Here is a 24,307-nt window from a genome sequence, read left to right as displayed (position 1 = left end):
TGAACTGGTTCACTAACCCGAACCACCAAATGGAATGCATCGGGAATGCCTTGCTACTAGGGCACCCGACGGTGGGTGGGAAGAAATTCCACATGTGCCGCCCTCTCCACCATCGTCACGGGGCCATCATTCCACTATGTCGTCTGATCTATCGAGGATAAGTATAAGCCTTTGAAGAGACATATCCCAATCCAATTAGACCTCTCCCTGAGCGCGTTCGTGTAGGACTTTTTGTGGATTAGCCTTATCCCTCATAGAGATAAGGACAAATCCATATGGATTGGATTTGAATCTTAAAAGCCCATGATCCATATCTCATCTAAGATTTCTATAAATAGGGGCTGCCCCCTAGAATTTGGAGGACCAAAAAATTCCCTACCTAAGTGTTGGCCCTAGAGATAAAGAACCTTGACATTACACTCACTTAGCCCCTCTCTCGAATTGTCATACCCTACGTGGAGGTGTTGTTGACGAAGAAAAGCCAACTATAATGTAAAGGATAAGCGGACCCCAAAGTCTGAAAAAGGTGATTTTCCGATCGATCTATTTGTTCATTCATCTGTTTAATTTATATATTTAATTTGTTATGTGAGTGCTTATACATGTGTGATTTTTTTTGCATGTCTCATTTTGCGAGGTGTAAATATTGAATCTAGACTATATTAATGATGAGCTTCATGCTTTGGAGATCAAACAACCTGCATATGCTTTACATTCTCGTTGAGAAGGACGTTCAAGGCATGAAACAAGCATCCCACATCTTTTAAATGTATTTAGAAAGAGTTTTGTGAAATCTATGTGAGTTCTATTTCTTTTACCACAAAATTTTTGTTAACAGCTTTTGACAATACAGGTGATACCACTTTGATGCAAATAGAAGGGACTCGATTTACATCAAAATTTTACCAAACTAAGATTGTCTAAGAAAACAATAAATAAATAGAAAAATGCAAAAAAATAATTTAAAAACAAGAAATAACAAAAAATCATATTCCAACTCAACTTGACCTTTATTTACAAAGATCCCCCATCCATAAATTGATGAGTTTTTCCTAAACTAAAATTATTAAACTTATAATAATCTAATAAAATCTGAATATTGGATCTGATACATAATCCAATATTTGTTACAAATGAACTAAAATACAAAAGTATCCAAATAGCAATTAGGGATCCAAAATACAGATCAAACCAAATAAACTCTTATGAATCCCAAGTCTTATGCTCTCCTCATGCATCAACAACATAACTGAAGAATGTGAGGCCTTTCCTATAGGCCTTAAATTGCAACAAAATGGTAGTTGCATGTAGCATCAAGATTATCACTGGTTCAAAGTTCTTCGTCAACTAATTCCTTGGCTCCCAAGTAATGGAGTAGTCCTAATGATATGTTAAAAACAAACAAGGAGCCATGAGGGGTCCACTCATTTAGTAAGGGCTGGTGGTAAATGTCATCAAGTTGATGGGACATCATGAGTTCAAAACCCACAAAGGGCTGCCTTTCCTGCAAGGTCAAAGCGGGGGGGGGGGGGGGTGGGTTTACTCCCCAATAGGTAGGAGGCCTCAAGGGTTTTACCAACCAGTGGCTAGCCAATGTGCAGTCGGTGATGAGGGTTTTCACTTGGCTTCACTAAAAAAAGGTATGACAAGTAGAAGAAATCATCGAGTTCCATCACAAACTTTGATACCATGTTAAAGAACAAATATGACATTGGATCAGATCTTATGAAAGTTGGAACACAGTTGCATGCAAGGAAGAAGCACGCGGTCTTCTCTCCCTCTCTGTTTTTTTAATGACTTTCTTGAGAGAGAAGAGGTTCATACATATATAACTCATTTGATTATAATAGGGAATATGGTTCTTGAATCTTCCCTATTCAGATAACCTTGACTCTCAAGATTGCAAACTTTTATAACTTTTTCTTGAACAAGACTCTTAATATTTTTCTGATTAACAAGGTCCATGCATGAGACGTGTGTGTCCTTCTTGGAGTCATAACCTGCCTTGGATGTGGGCCAGTTGGATGATAACCTTGGTCTTCAACAATGAATAGCATAAAAACAAAAAAAGAAGAAAAAAAGAATAAAGATAAAAAAAGAAAAGAAGAAAAAGAAAGAAAAAACTAAGAAGGGGAAGAAAGGAACAAGAAGAACTAAAAAAAAATATAGAAAAGAAGAAGAAGGGCACCATCCCTCATCTTACCCCCATATTGAATGTGGCATGCGCCTAATGGTTGAGGGCACACCTCAAGGCTAATGAGGCACACACTTTGACCCCTACTATGCTTTCCATGAGAGCCTGCAGTGCTTCGCTTCAAGGTGCAAAAAATGTGTCTGGAAGTGCGCTTTTAACAACATTGTTTTTTAACAATTTTAAAATATTTTGTATTTTTTAATGACGTGTCATCCTAAGTGAAAAATACTGATTCACAATCGATTTGTTTCAAAGGGGTTTTTGAGAAAACGATTCACCTACTGATCCGATTTTAACAGCATTATGTAAAACCATGTAAATATGTCAATATTGTTCGATTAATCATTAGGAGTAATGTCATGAATTAAATACAAAATAGCACTTGCAAAACCAATTCTTGAATCTCTTTTTGTGCTTATGCCACATCAAGTACCATAGAAGAAAAATACTATATATAACATCTAATGCAATTTAGAATAATTGACTAATTAACAAATCGGTTAACTGTATTTTGAGACACAGTAAAACAAACTTTAATGAACACCAAACAAATCTTGCATTGAAAATGACACAATAAAACAAACCTTAATGAACACCAAAAAGTTTTGCATTGAAAATGACAATATCTTTAATGCATATAACCCAAGCTTTCAATGAACTTTGTTGCACATTAAACTTGTTCATCTTAAAGTGCAAATAAGATAAAGAAAATGAAAAGTAGTTAATAACTTAAAAATGACAACTTATGTTTGTCATACAGGGGAAAGAACCAAGGCCCACAAGTTTGTCCTCTTTCTAGCAAACAAGATGCGCAAGTTACTCTGCATACGTGGCATTACTAGTACAAATGCTCTGGAAATGATTTGGGCTCTGTGTGAGGGCAGAAAATGAAAGGGAGATGGGGATATGATAAATTTTACCTACCCTGTTTGCCTCTATTGGTGTTTGGAAACTAAGATTTGGTAGTCGGAGAATAGTAACTAGAGTGGAGATTGACCCTTTTCAACTATATCCGCACAAAGATGAGGTTAACAAGACTTTTCTTCTCTGCTCCTATCACCTTGAACTTTGACATCAATGCAACATTTTGGGGGTTTATTATTCTATGTATTTGAAATATCCTAGAGACCTAATGACCATGTCCATGATAGGATGGTAGAACTCATACCGAGATAACCCTAACAGGTCATTTTAGATGCATCCTCTACAACAATAGTGGGGTTAAATCCTCAGAAAGACTTGTGTTGTATTCGCACGACTAAGCTAAGCTCGAGGAGTTCTCGCTTGGATTCGTGGGATACGGATATGCCAAGTCGTGGAGACTTGTGCTCGTTGTTCTAATTGAGACTTTGATTTGGCTAACGTGATATATGTGTTAAGTCTTGGAGACTTGAGTGAAATATTCAAAGCATGGCCCCGAGAAGGCTTTCACGATATACACTAAGTCGTGGAGACTTGAACATCGTTATTGCGAACTCTGACCCTAAGTAGTCTGTGTATTTTTCTGAGTTTATACTTGAGTTGATTTGAATGCTTTCTTACTAGACCAACAATGGTTTTGACCACGTTTAATGGGGAATACAATTGTTGAACCTGCGATGCGATATACGGAGCAAGGCGACATCGAGTTCCAGGCCAGTTTTATAGAATATTGCTTTTATGTTTGTAATAAATAACTTATTTTTTTTATAAATAGAAAACTTTGTTGGTCAATGAGTGCTTGGCTACATACCTGTGACTTGCCCGATGTTTTCTAAAACTGACATCTCATTATCATCTATTTTTGTTGCTAAAAACCTTTTCTAAGTTCTGCTGCAAAGAAAAAAAAGAAATCCATGAATTTTCTACCTAAGTGATGTTTTGAAAATTTGGGACATTACAGATTTGGTATTAGAGTCTATGTCTGAGAAACCTAGTTTAAGATACGTCATGTTCGCAGTATTGCACTGTAAGTGTATTTTCAAACTTTCTGATCGAGTAAATCCTTGTCGAACTATAGATGACAACCCATTATTCACGAGGCTACTGCTATCGGTGTCAAATCATGCATGATGAATGGTTGTGCCTATATGAATTCCAAGATTGTGAGTTTTATGACGAAGAGGGGCATTCCGCCAATGAATGCCAAAAGAAAGACACCATTGATATGGGTCGACGGGCATTGCTTGGTCTTAGAGATGAGACCTCACGCATCAGTGGACCCCATTACTCGAGTGTGGGGAGTAGCAATACCCCATCGACTTCGGTAGGATCAACGAAACTATTTGGGGCTATTTACGTCAAAAAATAAATCCAATTCTTAGAAACTGGTTATGTTTGGAGTCAAAAGACTCATATGCATGGTTTTCACCCCCAATGTTTGGGGGTATGGCATGACACTTGTATTTAAAGACAATGTATGTTTGTTGTGATACAATGTACATATATACAAGTAAAGAAAATTTTACTTCCCTATATACATCAAGAAACTAAACTACGTTGTTTGTATGTGATTAGATAAATGACTCCAAGGATGAGAAGAACCGCACCGAGCAAAGAGTCCCACACGCAATGACTCCTACTAGAGACTCTGAACAAGCTTGTAACTATCATATATGAGACAAGGCAACAACCAGATCCGCCTCGCAATGAGAGTTTAAGAGAAATAACATATGAGAAGTTTCTCAAACTTGACCCACGGTCTTTATCGGTAGAACCAATTCAGAACTTGCTGAAAGCTGAATTGAGGAAAGAGAACGTGTTTTCCTGGTATTGGAAGTGCGAGAAGATAGAAAAACCAACTTCGGCACATATAGGCTAAAGGATAACCCACAAAAGTGGTGAGATACCACAAAGATCATGTAGTTCTCACAATACGAAGTCATTCCTTGGGATTGATTTTTGGAGAGCATTTATAAATAACTATTTCCCACTAAACTCCAAAAATAAGAAAAAGATGGAGTTTCTGGAATTGGAGAAAGGTGTTATGAGCCTTATTGACTATACCACGAAATTTTAGAATCTTGAGCGGTAGTGCTCTCGGTTATTCGAGACTGACTAGGAGAGGGTTGACAAGTAATTAAATGAGTTATGGGAAGGGCTACGGTCTAGTGTCATAACTAGCATGCCTCAGACTTTCCAAGCTACTGTGGCGGCAGCTTCAAAAATTAAAACTGACTGGAAGCGATAAAAAAGGTTCGCAGGGAAGAGGCCGGTAGCAGATAGTGAGAACCATAAGCGGATGTTCCTGGGTGAGCAAGGATTACGACCAACCTTTCGCAAGAGAGAGTTCCAAAGAAAGAACTCTGCTATGCAAGTTGTGAGGCCGCTACTAAGACAAGAAGCGGTTCAGCCTAGCTAGTAGTTAAATTCTAACTGCTAGAAGTGTCACATGAACTACCTCAAAAGACCATGTCCTCACGACATAGGTAGTTGCCTTTATTGTGGCAAAGTAGGCCACTATATGAGGGATTGCACCAAGAAGGTTGCAGATGATCATGAAATATCGGATCAGTCGAACCCTCTCCACAGGCACAACAACGCCCTTAGTTTGCAATGATCTACACTTAGAACCGAATAAAGACCTACGACAGGTTTTGTGTATGTTGTAACTATTAAACAAGTAGCAAATGGTGACCTGATTGAAGAAATTGTACCTATTAATGGACATGTCGCTTACATCTTATTTGATTATGGTGCTACTCATACTTTATTTCTGATGATTTCACCAAACAATTCCACGCTTCGGTGGAACCAGTAGACAAATTAATAGAAGTATACAATCCACTAGGTTCACACATCAAATGCATCAAATATTTGAAGAACGTTGATATAGAGATAGCTGGGCAACATTTGCCTACTAGTGTTGTCCTACTCAATATGGTCCAGTACGACGTCATTTTGGGAATTAATTGGTTAGCCCAAAACCATGCTAAGATTTTGTGGCACGAGGGCAGGGTCATACTATCTCGACTGTGATTACTTAGGGTAGAATACTGATTATCCAAACATGTCCCATAGAAGCGAGTCATATAAGCATTAAAGGTATAAAGCATGCCTTAAGAAGGGTTGTTTGGCCTTCCTAGTGAGTCTCTTGGTAGAAGGACTAACTCTCACACCACTTGAGAGTTTGGAAGTGTTGCAAGAGTTTTTCAATATAATTTTTGTCGAGCTGCTAGGACTCCCTCCACTTTGTGAGGTTAAATTTGGAATTCAATCCTTACCAGGAACTGCGTCAATTTAAAAAACCCCATATTGAATGGCACCAGTAGAGCTCAGTGAGCTAAAGTGTCAGTTGAAAGAACTAAGGGAACAAGGATTCATCCATTCGAGTGTTTCACCTTTGGGAGCATTTATGCTATTTGTAAAGAAAAATGATGGATCATCATATTTCTGCATCGATTATAGGATGCTTGATCAGACAACCTCAAGAACAAATATCCATTGCCTTAGATTGATGATCTATTAGATCAACTCAGAACAACGAGAGTATTCTCTAAGATCAACCTCAGTTCTGGGTATCCTCAACTTAGAGTTAAGGAGGAGAATATACCCAAGACGGCCTTCAGAACGAGATATCGGCATTATGAGTTTGTAGTAAAATGTCTTTTAGACTCACAAATGCATTTGTTGCCTTTATGGACCGGATGAATCGAGTATTTAAGCCCTATCTAAACACCTTCGTCATTGTCTTTATCGATGATATTTTTATCTACTCTGAGAACAAAGAGAAACACCGAGAGCACTTGAAGATTGTCTTGAAAACCCTTCAATAGAATCAACTTTATGCCAAATTCTAAAAATGTGAATTCTGTCTCGACAAAGTAATGTTCCTTGGGCACGTGATCTCAAAAGATGGTATAACAGTAGATCATACAAAAGTAAAAGTTGTGTTAGATTGGAAACAACTAGAGAATATCACATATGTTCACAGCTTCTTAGAACTTGCTGGATACTACCAGAAGTTTATACAGGACTTCTCTAGAATTGCCTTACTTATGGCAATTTTTAAAAAAAAAAAGAGTTAAGTTTGAATGAAATGACCAGTGTAAGGACTGTTTTGAGATTTTGAAAGAGAGGCTTACTACGGCCCCTGTCCTTGCATTACCTTCTGGTCAAGGAGGCTTTGTGACTTACATCAATACCTCAGGAATGGGTCTGGGTTGCGTGTTGATACAACATAGAAAAGTGATCGCGTATGCATCATGACAGTTAAGGATTAATGAAAAAAACTATCCAACCCACAATCTGGAGCTTACTGCGGTAGTGTTCACACTAGTTGGTGACACTACCTATATGAGAAAAAGTATGAGGTTATGTCGGACCATAAGAAATCCATGAATTTTTGACCAAGTAATGTTTTGGAAATTTGGGGCGTTATAGAGAGAGAGAGAGGGTTGAATTGTACTAAAAAAAAGAGGTCTAAAGAGAAAGAAAGAGGTTGTATCGTGAGAGAGAGAGAGGTAACATCGAATGTAAGGGTGACTCTAGCACGCTCGTCGCTCCTTCTTCAATGCCACCTCCTTTCTTCATTTTTTCTCTTTCTGAGAAGCTACAAGCAAATGTACGGGTTTTCACTCCTAGTCTAATGGGTGAGGGATTGAGCATGGGTTGAATTGGGGATAATCCTAAACTAGCCAAAACAAGGTTTAATCCCTCAAAGAGTTGATTCTTTCTTATGACCTGATCAGATTTCTTGCCGAGGCTTAGAATCTTTGGTCAAATATTTTTTTTGTGGCTCGTATTTAGCTTTGTTGGGTAGATTTGAAAAAGGGTCTTAATCTGAGTTCTATTAAAAATGCCTATAAGTGTAAACACTAGGTTAAGACTCATCAATTTTTGAACTTGAGGGAGCATATTTGTTTTAGGGTTGATTGTTCAGTCAAACAAAAAATTGTATGATTGCTTAGTTATAAAGAATCGTATATCTCAGAATGAACTGTATATGTATTTTGATTATTCTGTTTCATATCATGATTGAATTTATAACTGCTTGAATCAGGATTTTGATATAGATATTTTAAAACCTTGTTGCGAGGTCGATTATGACTGATTTTGGTTTAAGTACATTAAAACTAATCTTTTTAGTCATGTGCATATCTGAACTTAGCAGATACCAATTTGTATTTATGATTCTAGTATCGATTTTAGTTCTTCGATATTCACGAACCATTCTCTATTAGCATGTATTAGCATTAGTTAAATTATGATCATGTCTAGAGTCTTATTGAACATGAATCGACTTTTAAAATGATACAGTCAGATACAAAAAAAATAAGTTTTATCATGCTTCAAAAATTTATGTTGATTGTGCATATACATGTATAGGTTCTTGGATTGATCCAACTTGACTTTTCAGGAAAGATATGCATTGATTGGTCGGTTAAGAGCATTTACCAAAATAGATTATCAAGTTCTGATATTTTTTCTTGGATTACATTATTGTACCTTCTTGAATTTTATTCTTGTTACTTATGTTGCATACTCAAATTTTGACTATTCATTTTTCAGATTGATATTACATCCTTGTTCATGTATTGATTGTCGAGAATCTATTTTTTTCTTTTTACCTCAAATATGGTTTAGATTAACAAAATCTGAGTTTTTGCTGAAACATATATATGTTAAAGCTCATTCTGTTTGGGCTAATACTTTGGATTGCCTTAAAGAAATATGATTGTGGTAATTAGGGCTTTGCATACATGTAATTGATTTTATATATGAGATTTATTTCCTTCAACTTGAATATTTTTTTAGTAAGTCCAACTGTGAAGTCTGATAAAACCTGATTTTTTTGAATCAGTTATGTAGACCTGTTTCAGTGGGTAGGAATTTGGTTTTTCATCCATTTGGTTTAATTTGGAATTTGGTTTAGTGTTATGTCTTGTGAACTGTGAATACTAAATGTGTTCGTTTATAGGTGATTGTTGTGCACTGAAGATTTGCAATGTCATTTAATTTTATTAAATTTTATAGTAGTTATGTGTAAACCATAAATAGGCCTTTGGAGGCCAGGAGCATATGTTGTTCATGCAATAGTAAGTTGTAAATGCATTGTAAAAATTATGTTGTATTACTTTTGAATTAATTACACTGTTGAGTTTGATAGGTCAAGGGTCCAAAGCTGTTATTGCATGTTGATTTGCATAATTATTCTTGTGCAAAGAACTCTTAATTATTTAGTAGTGGTAAAAGAGACCAAACAATATAATAATTATTCTTCCTTGGTGGCTCTCTAAAAGGGTGGCAACTTCGAATGCTAGTCATGGGAGATCGTGAGGATACTAAACATCGTGTGCATTGTTTTTCTCAAAAACTTGATGTGTGGTCCGTGTTCTCACCCACGGTTGTAGTAAACACCCACACTTTTCCTGGGGGTGTTGTTAGATTCAACTGCAATTATTGGTATACCAAAAAAGTGACGTTAATGGATATTGATTTTCTTGTCGTCGCGACATTATGTGATGATTTCTAATGTTACGACATTATATGATGATTTCTAAAGAGTGTGTTCCCTACCCTCTCTCAGTATTGACTTTGAAAGAGAGAGGGTTGAACTGTACTGAAAAAAAAGATGGTTGAAGAGAGAGAAAAAGGTATCGTGTGTGTGTATGTGTGTGTGTGTGAGAGAGAGAGAGGTAACAACAGGTGGCAAGGAGACTACAATGTGCTCATCGCTCTTTCTTCAACGTCTCCTTGTTTATTCTTTTTTCCTCTTTTTGTGAAGCTACAAGCAAAGATACAAGTTTTCTCTCCTAGTCCTATGAGTGATGGATTGAGCATGGGTCGAATCACGCATACGCTTAAACTAGCCCAAACAAGGCTTAATCCTTGTAAGAGATGATTCTTTCTGATGACCTGATGAGATTTCTTGCTCTTTGGTCAAATATTTTGTTGTGGCTCGTATATAGCTTCGTTGGGTAGATTTGAAAAGGGTCTTAATCTGAGTTCTATTGAAAATGTCTATAAGTGTGAACGTTAGGTCAAGACTCATTAGTTTTTTAACTTGAGTCGGCACATTTGTTTCAGGGTTGATTGTTCAGGAAATTTTTTTTTATGATTGCTTATATCTGGGAATGAATTTTATATGTATTCTGATTATTCTGTTTCATGATAGAATTGAATTTATAACCTCTTGAATCGGGTTTTCGATATAAATATTTTCAATTATGATATGGATCTTGAACCCATTGCTAAGATACATAATCTATTTATGCTAAAGTAAGATAATTTTTAAAAACTAACTTTTATTCATGATAGAATAGTAAGAAGGTGTGTATATATATATGTGTGTGTGTGTGAAGCAGGTTATATGTCCCCCCCTCCCCTCCTAAGATGCAGGTGCGTGTTTGGGGTCCGAATGAGCACCACATATATAAGCACATGGAGCTCGTATCCCTGTGCATGTTGAAATCACTTAGCATCGGAGTCCAGTGCAGTTGCAAATACTTAAGTACCCTTTCTTACCATTTTCGTCAGGAAACAATTATTTGAGAAAAAGACAAAAATGTCCTCTATCCAAAAAAGGAAGGATGCCATGAAATAACAATTCAAGTTTATTTTTAAAAACCTTTTTTCAGGTACTGAAGCATAGTGATAGAGAATCTGGCTTGCTGGAGGGAGCGGAAGTTATGATATGGTGGGCTGGATTATGATAAAGTTGAGAATTTATTGTTTTGAGGAAACTTGTCAATTAAATTTAATTCTATTTAAATTTATGGTTTGATTTATTCCATGTGTATTGGGTTGTATATAATAAATATGTAAATATGTCTCGTATCCTTAAAATATTATTATGCAATGTTTTAAAATTATTTATTGAGAAAGTTTGAATCGTTACACTATATGCATTGGTCGTAATTTTTTTATGCCAATTGTTTTGTCCTGTGAAACCTTTCAAATAACGTACTTGGTATTTAGTGTTTTTTTGCTGTTTCAGGTGTTACTAACTATGCCACGCCCATCTTGATCTCGACGAGAACTGGGGTTTCCTTTTGCTTAGCTGAAAAGGCAAAAAAGAGGGAAAACCCTTGTGTATGTGTACGAGATTGCTTAAAAAAAAGGTATGGTGACCAACAGACTGATTATTCACATAAAAGATTGTGAACCACATAAACAGTCCTCGATAGTGAGTACTCATCCATATCTATCGTATATACGATGGATGGTTGATCCGAAACGACTTGTTCCACGCGACCTCGCAGGATCTTGGAACGCTCAGGAATCGATAGGCTCCAACCCCGAGAGAGGCACGCAACTCGTTAGACGTAAAAGTCCCACGCGAGTTGGGTAAGGGCCCCCCTCTCAACCACCCGAAAAGCCCAACAAAAGCAACCCCCCTTCATCACCCCTTCACCTAAAACCGGTGGTCTCCTTTTTTTCCCCTGCTTTGGATTCTCGATTTCTCGTTGCAGAGGCCAGAGGGACCTCCCCTTCCCACCTTCCTAGAACGCCCGCCAACTCCCACTAAACAAACCAAGAAACCAACATCATATAAGCCTCCAAAGTCGATAATAAAAGCTGTGGGAAAGCGGTAAAAATAGGCTAATAAGACCGAAGTGTAGGATTTTTATCATATTCTTGCCTCCCCACAAAATCCCACCCTTCCTTTTTTTCCTTGCTTCTTGTTTTCACCACCAAACAGTAATGGGGACTAGTGCTTCTAAGAATTCGGAGAGCGAGCATGGTGGTGGGGAGAGCCTGGACCAGGCCGGTGGGCAGCTCTATGTTTCTCTCAAGATGGAGAATTACAAGCTCAATGGGAGCCTCGTCCCTCATGTCTATGGCTCCGTTCCTCTTGTTGGTTCTTGGGATTCTTTTAAAGCGGTGAGTAACTCATCGTGGGTAGCCTTTATTTTGGTTGATTAGTGTTAGTATTGAAGCGTTTTTGAGCTTGAAGATTCTAACATGCAAAAAGGAAAAGGAAGATTGGAGTATGTCGATATGTTGAATGCAATAATGATGCGTGATTTGATATGGGTGTTTTAGCTTGCCATGGAACGCGAATCGACGTCTATGTGGGAGTTGAGTTTCGTGGTTCCTCCTAATCATGGTGAGGGAATTAATTTGATTAGTTTTGATTGAATTTCGACGGTTTGGATATGGTTGTCTGAGTGGGATATGGTTGAATTGCTGCCTGTAAATTAATTAATTAATTAATTTGTTTGAATTTAATTTTTGGTTGTAGAAACACTAGATTTCAAGTTTCTGCTGAAACCAAAGTATCAGTCGACGCCTTGCATCGTCGAGGAGGGTCCGAACAGGCTTCTCACGAGAGGAGCTCTTCAAGGAGATCGGAGATTGGCGTTGTTTAGAGTGAGCAATGACGAGGTGCTGGAATATCGCGTGCTTATTAAAGCAGATTGTGTTTCTCCCTTTGATCTTGCGGCGAGTTGGAGGGCTTATTTGGAAAACCTCCAACCTTCGACTGTGCGAGGAATACCGGATGTTAGTATTAATCCCGCTCCGGCTACTGGCATGGAGGTGCGAGACGACTCCTCTTGTGGAAATCGATTACCGTTAGCTTATTGTTCTGATTTATTGCCTTGGTATGCTGGCATATTTTTCAGTTAGAATATTTGGTTTGAGAGGGCATTGCTTTCAGGATTGAATTGTCACACTGAGACGAGCATTGCTTTTGGAATTGAAAAATATTCTCCCGTAATCTATTTTGGTATTCAGTTCTTTCCTGTGAATCAATGTTGTGAGTTATCTTGGAGTTCCCTGGGGACAATTATATATAATCTATTCACTCTCCAAAGTTATTTTGTTAGAATACTGTTTCCTACATAACATCATTGATCCTTTCAGCACTACTGATGTTCCTGTATTTGCATATTGGATGTTTTGAATTTCATAGGAATATGCACACAATGTAAAAATGACTGGTATTTAACACAACTGGAGTGTGTAGTGCAACTGATCAATTTAGATGACAGTGGTTTGAGCATGCCAAGTTTATCAGCAGGGTCTTGATATGTGAGTATGTTCAAGTAAACTGCAACATCTATTGTGTATTCTCATTTTCTTTAAGTTGTAATTGAGTTTACATATATGATATCCAACTACAATTATTACTGGTTATTTTCTTAAAAAAAGAATTCAGATTGGTTCTAGAAGATTCATTGCACACATCGCATTTTTCTTATCTCAAATTTCAAAAAATCATACATGGTTGGGTCATTCACCTTTTTATTGCCACTAATGGACATAATTCTTCTGCGTGGCTCATCTATCACACACTTAATCCACACATATATTAGCTGGCCCTATGGATATCTTGGGAAAGCAAATCAGTCCTCCCATTGGTTTATGTCGAACAATTATCTGAGTACAATTATGGTGTCTGTGATGGTACGAAAACAAAATTTTATCATAAGGCACCTACAATAAAAGACATGGTACATACATCTATAGTTTGTCCATCTATTTGATATTGTTAAGCAATTAGTATGCATAACATCACTACTCCAATCTAGCCAACCTTGACATTGTAGTCAGTGCATAAGATCGGGTAAATTTTTTGTAAACATGATTTATCAAGGTGAAGTTTTAGCTAGAGCGTAATTATGTCCTTGTTTTCAAGATTATTCCAAAATGGTTGACAATGGGAAATGCGTGTGCAGGGAGGCTCTCTTAGTGCTAGATGAGATAGCATGTAAGCTTAACACAGTTAATTTATGCTGTAATTCAGAGACCAGGGATTTAGTTCTAAAGCTTCTATCTATCTCCCATTGATTCAGCATTTTCTGGATAAATTATTTATTAACTTGGTTATATTGGATGATGTTTCAAATCTGTCTGTAGCATTCTCCTACACATTGGTGACAAAAATCATAAAGCAGAGTCCGGAAATAGAGATTAAGAGAGCCGAGGAATTTATTTATCGAATGAAAGATTCTAGTTAAGAGATCAAGGTTGAATAGGAACCTTCCCTTCAAAAGGCTTACTTTTAAGACAATCCATTCCTAGCACTAAGGGCCACACAGGACTCTCACTCATGGTAATCATTAACCTTTGGATAGAGGAGGCATTGTTGCAATATGTCAGCTGTGGATTTGTTGGAGAAAAGCAACATGAAGGACCTGAAAATCTTCACAGCAGACATGTTAGCTATAGCACCATTGTTCTCAGCCATGTGCTTGTTGGATGAAGATTAAATTTGAGAATGCCTTGTTGTGCGAGGAGTGGAAAGATACTAAATAAAGGTCTTTGAGATTTTCTGATGAGAATATTGGTTCATGCCCCTCTTCATATGGAAGTTCAGTAACTTCTGTTGCAATGTGAGCTTTTGCCATATTTAGAAAATGGTTGTTGAAAACATGGTTGTAATGGAACACCAATTTTTTTAGGATCATAAGCTAACTGCATGGAAAGTGCTGGATCTGGCTAATGAGATCATGATACATTTTCAATGAGGAGTTCATTGATGAATAGTTTGTCAATCGTGATTGACAAAGTGCTAAGTTGAGTGCATGGAAAGAGGCTAATTTTGGTGCAGCTCTCTTGCTTTTTCACTAAGAGGTGGTTATGGTCTTAATACTTGGGAAATTTTTTCTAACTTAACCTCCCTTAACCTTTCATTTCTTCATTATAATTTCTTTGATGGTGCAAATGCTTCCATGTTATTTATGTATTTAGTAGCTTAGTGATGTTTTCAGTGAGTTTAGTGCTGCCCTCTTGCTTTTTCATTGAGAGACAATCATGGTCTTGGTACATGGAAAAATATTTCCTCCTTGACTTTTCATTCCCTCATTGTAATTTCTTTGATGGGGGAAGTGCTTGCATTGTTGTATTCATGTTTGATGGCTTTACTATGCTCAAGAGAGTCAATTTCAGTTTAATGTTCTTAACTAGTTTCTTGATACCTGGATCTGAACAATCCTGAATGAGTGAACTATATAATTGTAATTTCCACTACACATTGATTCAGATGGTAGCTATTGCTATTTGTTTGTGTTTTAAAGGGAAAAGAATGTCTTGCTGGTTGTGTTTCATGCTAACATTTCAAAGATTCTTCACAAGCTGATATAATTATGAAACATTGTCGCACTATTTCTGCCTAGAAAAGATATGTATTCTTAGGATTCAGGATTTTGACTTCATATTTTCCTTGGCATTGTTTCTTAATTTCTTGGGCTGTCAAGAATTGGGTTTGTGTCAGCTACTCGACCCAACCCAAACCTGGATGTATGGGTCTGAGCATAAAAATGTTGATCTGAACCCAATCGGATTTGAGATATGATCTTCACCCAATATCCAACTCAACCTGGTTCGCCCAAGTGTTTTCTTATTTATGTTTTATGCAAATATTATATTCCAGATGCCATCTGAATTATATAGGTGAGGTATGGGGTTCCAGTTTCTCGACCCAATGAAACCCAAACCAGACTCCCTGTTATTTAGGCAGATTGAGTGCACCCTGATGAGTCAGATACCTGATCCCTTGAGGGGTCTAATTGGTTATAACTGTTTCTTTGTTTCCTGGCAGAATGGTCCTGCAGCTACTTTGGAGCTAGATTTAGAACATTATGTCATTCCAGCTCCAACCAGCACAGCTTCAACCATGATTTATGCAGCTAATATGACAGAGACTCCAAGCCTGTTCGGTCCTTGCAGCATTTCTTCCAGCGTTGATGCCACCAACACGTATCCACATGTGACAAATAGGAATAGTTGGTCTCCACATGGGAAGGTTAGTGATATAAATTGTGGTATTTAAAAGACAACTGTGCTGTCCAACTTGGTCCATTCTAAAAAAAATTATGGATTTCTTTAGTTAACTGCTTTTCTGAACAAATGAAATGTTGGATCTCTTTTTATTGATGCCAGTCTTCATTTTGTTTGATTTTTTTTCAGCAATATGTTTTCTTTTATGAAGCAGCTTTAACCTTCTTGATATGTTTAAATATGAAATAATATTCCAAGTATTTTTACCAAAAGGTAGTCAGGCTTCTTGAAAAAAAAGGAAATTTCTTCATCCAATAACATAAAATCAATATTATGAAAGTTAGTAGAAGACAGAAAAAACACAGCTTTTATATTACAAACATATGAATGCATAAAAATATTAAGAACAAGAACTCATAAAATTCATAACATCCCTATTTGTCTTTTCACGGGAACTGAAAATGATACAGTACTTGGGAGTTGGGACTGATTCCTGTGACAGTCAAAGGACTGTGATATCATAAGGTGAGCTCTGACAGAATAAATGCTGCACAAGATAAAAAGGAGTCTTATCAAAGAAATACAAGGTTGTTTTTAAAAACTCTTTTTTCTCATGTGAAAGAGACGCCTATTTTTTAATTAAGACAAATTCCACCTAGCTTTGCCAGTAAAAGTTGAATTGATTGCTGGCTGCCACAAGACCTGTCACACATTATGCACAATACTCACTGTTAACATAAGGCGTAACTGGCTCATCACTCATAAGCCAGTATATTCCAAAACCTAAACATCTTATGGGATGCTAGATGTCTGACCAGCACACCCTGTTCCATCTAATGAGAAGAACCAGGTTCAGTATCTTTTCTCTAGATGTTGGGAGGATCTGGCCCACGATTCTTGGTTGGAGTCTCCTTGGTCTCTGACACAGCACTTCATGTGTCATGTCCCATGCAGGTGACGGGTGTGACTCAGCTGGTACATGCTTTTAAATTGATGTCAAAACACTAGGACTATCTTAATGACTCTATAGATGGTGTGATTTGGTTCTGAAGCAATCTTGCAGAATATTGTACACTACTCTACATTACAGTACAATCGTTTTTGCTATCATGGGGTCATGTAGATATGACACTTGACATATTGATTCATATTAGACAATGTGCAGTTGATGCTTTTTTGGCAGTTTCAAGAGCCAAATGTTTTTAACATTTGTAAAAATTTAGGGTCATTTTTGCCTGTTTGCTAAGCATCCCCTTCAATCAAGTAATTAATCATGCTTTCAACTAATGACTAAATCTTGGTATAGACAAGAGTTTGTGCAACTAATCAGTCATAAATTTCTTTTCACTGGCTGATCTTGTATTCCTGGGTTGATTTTTATTGAAATTACTTGGAATTCAATGCCTTTGTGCCAATTTTGCACAATCCACACAGTACTATGAAAAAACGAGACTTCAAAGCTTCATTTTGCCTACCTTTTCTAGTTATGACTCTTAGCCTTTTGTTGCCCTTGCCATGCTAAAGGCAGCACATGCACTTTTACAAGGTTACAGTTGAGGCCATTAACTTTCAGATATTACAGTTTACAATCTTAACCTATACCAGAGTTACCGGAAGCTTCTTAGATAGGTGGGAAGCCCGCCTTGTAACGCCCAAAAATCCCAAACTTGTAATCTTTTAGGAAAAATTTAAATGCTTTGCAATCAATCATTTTTCAGAGTTTAAAATGTCAGTTCAGCGAAAAAATAGTGTTTGAAATAACAAGTCAATGGACCATAGGCGCATTACAGGTGAACTTTCCTTTACACAATAGATTTGTATCTCTGTATAAGCATTGAAACCACATAGATTCAAACCAAGGTTTTTGATAATTAAAGTTTATACAAAAGAGGAATTTCAAAAGAAAACCCTTATGCAAAATTACAAAACGTGCTCAGGAACGAAACATCAGAGAAAGAGTGAGATCTTGATATCATTACGTCATCACGCCATCGCTTGTCGTATCGACCTAATCATCACCTGTACCCCATAAAATGAGTCAGACTTATAAAAATCTGGTACGTGCATAGATATCAAAATTCAAAACAAGACTAACATATACGTTGTTCCTTTCATGATGTGCAGTTCAGAATAAGTAAAACGAGCATGATAATCTTGTTTCGATAATTACCTGTCCTGAGGGTATATACAAGAAAAATGTAAAAACAATTGAGACTGTCTGGGGGTTTGTTATTCCATGTATTTTAATATCCCGGACAACTAGCTCAGTCCGCTCTTAAGGGGACGGTCCATGACCGAGAGAGAATTTCCTACAGGCCACTTGCTCAAGGAGATCCATCCAAACTTCTGCAGAAGAAATTGGGACCTACTACCTAAGATAATTTTTGATAATCCAGTCCCTTAACTCCGATGATCGGGGACATCAAATCATTGCTACTCGAGGAGCGTAGTTGTTAACAACCTGTCCATCGAAAATTTTGTACCATCACATCCTCTCTCTTGACGGAACCAAAAAGACGAATGGGTATGTCAGGTTATATTTTAACTGACGACCCATTCTACATGTTCTGGTCTTTTAAACAAAATCGAGCATCTTGTCGGTGAAGACAATCATCACCATTTATGTAATTTTCTTTTAATCATCATGTATTTTCACACTACAAAGTTACTGTAAACCTCCCATCCAATCATCGTAGTACTAACATTCCGTGCATGTCTGATAGTACCACTATGATGAGAGGGATATCGGTTTCTCAGAAAAAAACCTCAACATTTATTTAGAAATTTCAACGTTCCGTATTTTAGATCGAAGAATATCCGGGTCATTTCGGATACCAAAGAAAAGGACCGAGCGTACTTACCACCTAGGGCTACATAGTCAAAGCCTTTCTGTTACGCAGGTTTGAAGGAAAAACTCAATTGCGAAAATGCAAACGCTAAATACTTGTTTTGCTTTTCGAGACAACGAATAAGACGAGCTTGAAATTTCGCATGTGAAACCCTTTTAAAAATAGAGACTTGACGAGGATGCGCAAATATGCATCTTTAAATGCACGCGTAATCTAAAGTAGGCAGGAGTACATGTACCTTGTAAGGTTATATATATGTATATAAAATACATATATAGTAACGCATAAGCTTGTGCACATTGCAGCGTGACGACAAAGTAAATCACATAAAGTAAGGCTCGATGCCATACATCGAGCTAAATAAATTGCGTAAGCAATGCACGATGTACGAAATCGTACATCAACTAAATAAATTGCATAAGCAATGCACGATGTACGAAATCATACATCGACTAAATAAATTGCGTGAGCAATGCACGTTGTACAAAACCGTACATCAGCTAAATAAATTACGTAACTAGTAGCCTATGCACATTGCAGTGCGATAACAAAGTAAATGACATAATTTTAAATAGACAAGAATACGCAAAACTGTATTCTTGAGTTAAAAGCATATATATATGTGTATATATATAATACGTATAAGTTAGAAGTATTTCGTCATTTGTTCTCTTATGCAACTTTTTCCTACCTCGGAGATGGTCTGACTCACTGACGATTCCGAGCGTAGGTTCTTAAGGGCTTGTGCCTTGGTAAGCATGTCTTGTCCGTTGCGTCGATGTGGTGCGCTAAAAGATATTTTATTGTGCTTTGAAAAGAACGATGCAAAAAACTTAATTTAATAGAATAAATGACGTTTGTGTCGCAAGGGTCAAATCTCAGTCGGGCTTGGTGCTAGTTGATCTCAGCTTGACAACACCTAACCAGGCAGGCAGGGCCGACGGGTTAACAAGGTGAAGTTGAGTCAACCTCGGTGCACTTGAGTCGGCTCGAGGTACGAGCCTGACTTAGGTTGTGCTCGGTGGTAGCCGAGCTCGGCATGGCTCGACCAGACTCCGGACAACAACACTAGAAGTTGCTGCTGCTCGAGTGCAGCAAAAAGTACAAGGGAAAACAGAGGGCTCGTCTATAAGGCCGAGCTTGGTCTGGTCCCCAGACAAGATAGGACCGAGCCTATGCTCGGTCCTCCTGCTGAGAGAACTAGATTGGGCTCGGTTTAAAGGCGGGGACCGAGCTGGGCTCGATATTGACCGAGCGCAACTCGGTCGGGCCTACCCAGTGTGGATGGGCCACTGTCGTAGGTAGTGGCCAGCCCATAACCGAGCAGGCCACAGCTGAGCCAGGCTCGATTCCTATGCAAAAGAGGAAGTGGAGGGAGGCGGTTGGGATGGGCCTGCGAGTAAGGTGTCAGGGCAGGGCCTGCAATGGTGATGGTGGTGATTATATGTGCAACTCGCAAGGAGGGTATCGACGAGGAGGTAGTTGCGGGTTGTGTCACCAACTAGTGCCGCCGTCGGTGGGTTTTTGCTCATCGAAAAGAGGAGATACGAGAGGTTTTGAGGGAGGTCGGATGCAAAGGAAGGGGATGCTGTGTAACGACCCCAATTCATACCCCTTGAAAATACAGATTTTTTTTAAGTGCGGAAACAATCCCAGAAACCCGAGGCCTTTACAGTTCCACTCTCAATTAGATAAAACAACCAACCACAATAGAGCTTATAATTATCATCCATACCAAACTAAACCTTTATTGAATTAATGAGTAATAAGTCTAGAGACAATTGCATAAATAAAGAATTCAGAGTGCAATAACTAAATGAAATGAAAATAAAATAAAAGTAGAGCCGCGTTGTTCATCTGTGATCTGTCTAGCAAGTACGTGACACCCGTAATTTTCCCAGAAGCCAGTCGCTTTACTGATCATATGCAATTGCGAAAAACCACAGAAAGCGGGGGTCAGAAATCCGAAGAATTCTGCGTACAGATCCCTCTAATGAAATTAAATGAGCATAAAGAATACAAATACGATCTCATGCAATAATTCAGAGAAATGTAATTATGACAATTACATAATTCAATTAAGCATTCATGCAATATGAAACATTTATTAAGCATGAAGAATATAAATCAATAACATGAATCACAATGAAAAGCAGTATATTTAACATGCATTAGAACTTAAACATCATGCATCCACCAACACGTAACAATTAAAGGAACAGATAAAAGATGCATCCCCTAATGCATAGCAGGAATATGCATAATTTATGTGCAATGCATGAACACTTTATTATCATTTATTAAAGCTTTCATTTTCATATATATGTCCTATTAAATGCATACAACTTAAGTTCATCTTTTTAATTACCGTCGCCCATGGATACACCAAACGGGTATAATTTCTCTGGGGTCAAGTTAGGTTTCAGGGTAGCTTAACACACAATTTGTATTTTATTACTGGGTTTCCACTTTGCCCTCGACCGAATTACCTTCAGAACATTAGACCTCCACATCTAATGTCGGGGACATAAGGGACACTCCACGTCCACAAGTGCTATTTCCTTGGTATACCAAAACAACAGTTGTGTCGAACACACCACCCCCAGGTAAAGTGACAGACTCTCCCTAAAACCGTGGCTAAGAGAAGAAATCTCAATATCGGGTTCAAGGGTCAAAGTAAAGTACACAGAGCTTTTATATCCTCGTGGTCCCTCAAAACCGAACCTCTAAGATGCTTATTCTTTCGATGAGAGATCTCAGTACATATATTACACTGTTCTTATTAATTACCTTTTTAGTTAAAACCATTTATTAAGTTTTGCAATTCAACATGCAAAAGAAAAAGTAAAAACTCGCATCTACCCCTGCGATAGTCACCACGGGGCTCCCGCCCGTGTAAACACAAAACAGTGCAATAAAAGTAAATATGATTTTTGCGATGCATTTAAAAGTAAATAAGGAAAGAGCAAACCATAGCTCGAGGCCCCCAGGCCCACGATGATTCATTTCAATCATCGACACACCATACGCAAAAACCATAACAACATGCCATATACAAGAATAAATCATATGCTTTCTAAGTACACGTTCATATTTGCATGTTTCAACTATCGCGTGAGATAAGAATATTTAGAAGCATTTTCATATTCAATCCATATGATAGTGACCCATGCACGCTTTCATGAAATGCACCTATTCAGTCTATTGTCTGCTTTCATTCACTATGCACAAATATGTCAAATGCATGTTTTCACTTAATGTATTTACTCATGGTGAATACATGTTTTTCATTCACATGATGACATCACATGCAAAACTTTCATATATGCATCTCTTTACACCTATGTCACATGGGTGCGGGTGCGGGGATTCGGCACTTCCAAAAAACCTGGGTTCGGGGGTGCGACAGGGGCAAAAATGTAATATATATATATATATATATAGAGAGAGAGAGAGAGAGAGAGAGAGAGAGATATAGAAGGGGGTCGGGGGTTCCCCCGACGCGAGTTGGGGTTCAGTTTTTTTTGCTGGTGTGTTTGTTTGAAGACTTGTTACCCACGTTCTGCTTGTTGTGTACTTAAGCTCAACGAGACAAAATTGATGAATCGAAAGGATTGGCAATCTGATCGACCCAACCTGCTGCGTTCTGCTGACTGTCATGATTCAATCATGTCTGAAACTCCCTGGTCTTCACGAAAAAAAATATAAGCGAAAGGTTTGACGTGGTTTGTTGGAGAGAGAGTCTTCACGAGGCCTACAACGCCACTGCCACGCCACTGCCTAGGGTTCTTCAAATTTCATTTTATATACAGTTGCACACAGATGACAGCTAAAAGAAATTTATTGGATTTGACATGTGGAAAAGAGAGGTCTACACAAGGCTACGACTAGAGCACCCATCTCGTCAGGAGAAAAGTGAATACTAATAGCCACCAAGGCTCTACTCTACAACCACCATTATCATTTATTATGGAGAGAGAAAATCCTTGACGAAAAAGGATTTGGTTGGTTGAAGCATAAAGACTTCAAAAGGCTCTTGAATTTTGGTTTTAATTTTTGAGGAAGATGGATCATCATTTCCAAGTTAACAGTATGTTTTCCAACATTGTGAATTAATTGTTTGGAGGCAGGAATAGCATAGGATGCCAACAAAGCTCGTCAGATGTTGTGGACACAAGTGCCCCTTTATAAAACAAGAGCAGCAGCAAGCAAGCAGCTGTCCAGAAATTTTTTTTTTTTAAATTCTGCAGCCCATTTCGTAGGGCAGATTTTTTTTTTTTTAAAAAAAAAATCCAAACAAAAATGGACCAAAATGACCTTGGGTGCGGTCAACGCACCCAGGATCGGGTTGACCGCACCCGGTACTGCACCCGCACCCGCGTCGAGTCGCGTCGACACGGGTGCGGCACCCTGCTAGCCGAATCCCTGTGACATAGCTTTACACATATGACTACTTGTGCAACTACATTTCAGATTTTGTACATATTCACAAGATACAAATGTAGTAACACTGCATTTGGACATTGGTCACGTCCCATTTGGGATTCACAAGCATGTGAAAATTCAGTTCTAGCATACACACAGCTGAAACCTTCATAAAAAAAAAATTCCTGGAGGTATACAAACGAAACACATACTACACACAACAATATATATATATATATATATATATATATATATATATATATTGACCCTACAAGGTTTGACCCCCAGCCGACCCAGTCGGCTGGGGTTACCAGCAGGCTCAGCTGACTCGGGTCAGCTGGGTCGGGTCTGGCTACCCCTACCAGGCCTGCCCAAAGGCCGGACTGGGCCACACAGCCCCTCTATCGAACCGGGCTGGCTGAATCGGCCCAGTCAACCCTGTCGGCTGGGCTTGACAGCCTATGCACAAGCCCAATTTGGGCCTATGTGCACATGCTGTCAGGGCACGCTGACAGCCCTGATAAAGAATTTTTTTATAGGACATGACCCAGCCGACCGAATCGACTGAGTCTGTCGTGCAGCAGAACCACCCAGCCGATCCAGTCGGCTGGGTTAAACACACACAGCCCAGCCGACCCAGTCGGCTGGGGCTGACTGTCTAACAGGCTCAGCGGCACGTGGATCGGCTGGAGCCCAACAACATCCGAACCAAGGTTTTTTTTTCTTTCTAAGGGATGATAAAACACAGAAAACCATCCATGGGGACGATCCATGGGTCATCCCCCATGCTTCATGAAGGAATCCACCATGAAAACGCTTTTCCCTTGGATTCCATCCGAAAAAAGCATAAAATCAAACCAGAGTTCGATTTCTCATCTATTTTCAAAAGAGGAGACCCATACCTCAAATCGGCGCTTGGGGGCTGCGGCTGTTGCGAGAAGGGGATGATGCCAGCCATCGAACCTTTGCCGCGAACGGGCGATCAGGAGTGTACGAAAATCGCCGTCTCCTAACAAGAGGGTTTGAGGGAGGTGTCGCCGACACTCCAAGGTCCTCGACGATCGGTGGTCACCGGGAAGCGAGGCCATGGAAAGGGAGCCGCAGGAGGAGGCAAGGCATCAGGCGAGGTCGTCGACAACCGGCCCAGAAAATACGGGGGAGAGGGAGAAAGATAGGGTGACAGAGAGAGTGG

General features: G+C 38.5%; 1 protein-coding gene across 2 annotated transcripts in view; it reads left to right on the top strand.

The window, feature by feature from the left end:
- The first annotated feature begins 11,347 nt into the window (after positions 1-11,347).
- LOC149839445 (6-phosphofructo-2-kinase/fructose-2,6-bisphosphatase-like) overlaps positions 11,348-24,307 on the top strand; it is a 200,072-nt gene continuing 187,112 nt past the window's right edge. Inside the window, exons 1-4 of one of the 2 annotated variants that reach the window (XR_016431325.1) lie at positions 11,348-11,998; positions 12,161-12,224; positions 12,360-12,655; positions 15,663-15,866. Coding sequence is in view for 1 of the 2 variants with exons in the window: in XM_090002555.1 (XP_089858681.1) it covers positions 11,819-11,998; positions 12,161-12,224; positions 12,360-12,655; positions 15,663-15,866 (744 nt within the window). In the remaining variant the exon portion in view is untranslated. The remainder of the gene's footprint in view (positions 11,999-12,160; positions 12,225-12,359; positions 12,656-15,662; positions 15,867-24,307) is intronic. The other variant, XM_090002555.1, reaches the window with a different exon arrangement.

The sequence above is a fragment of the Nuphar pumila genome, chromosome 4 (genome assembly GCF_984573655.1).
Source record: "Nuphar pumila chromosome 4, dmNupPumi1.hap1.1, whole genome shotgun sequence".
In the NCBI taxonomy this organism is placed as follows: domain Eukaryota; kingdom Viridiplantae; phylum Streptophyta; class Magnoliopsida; order Nymphaeales; family Nymphaeaceae; genus Nuphar; species Nuphar pumila.
This window is presented reverse-complemented; position numbering and strand designations above follow the sequence as displayed.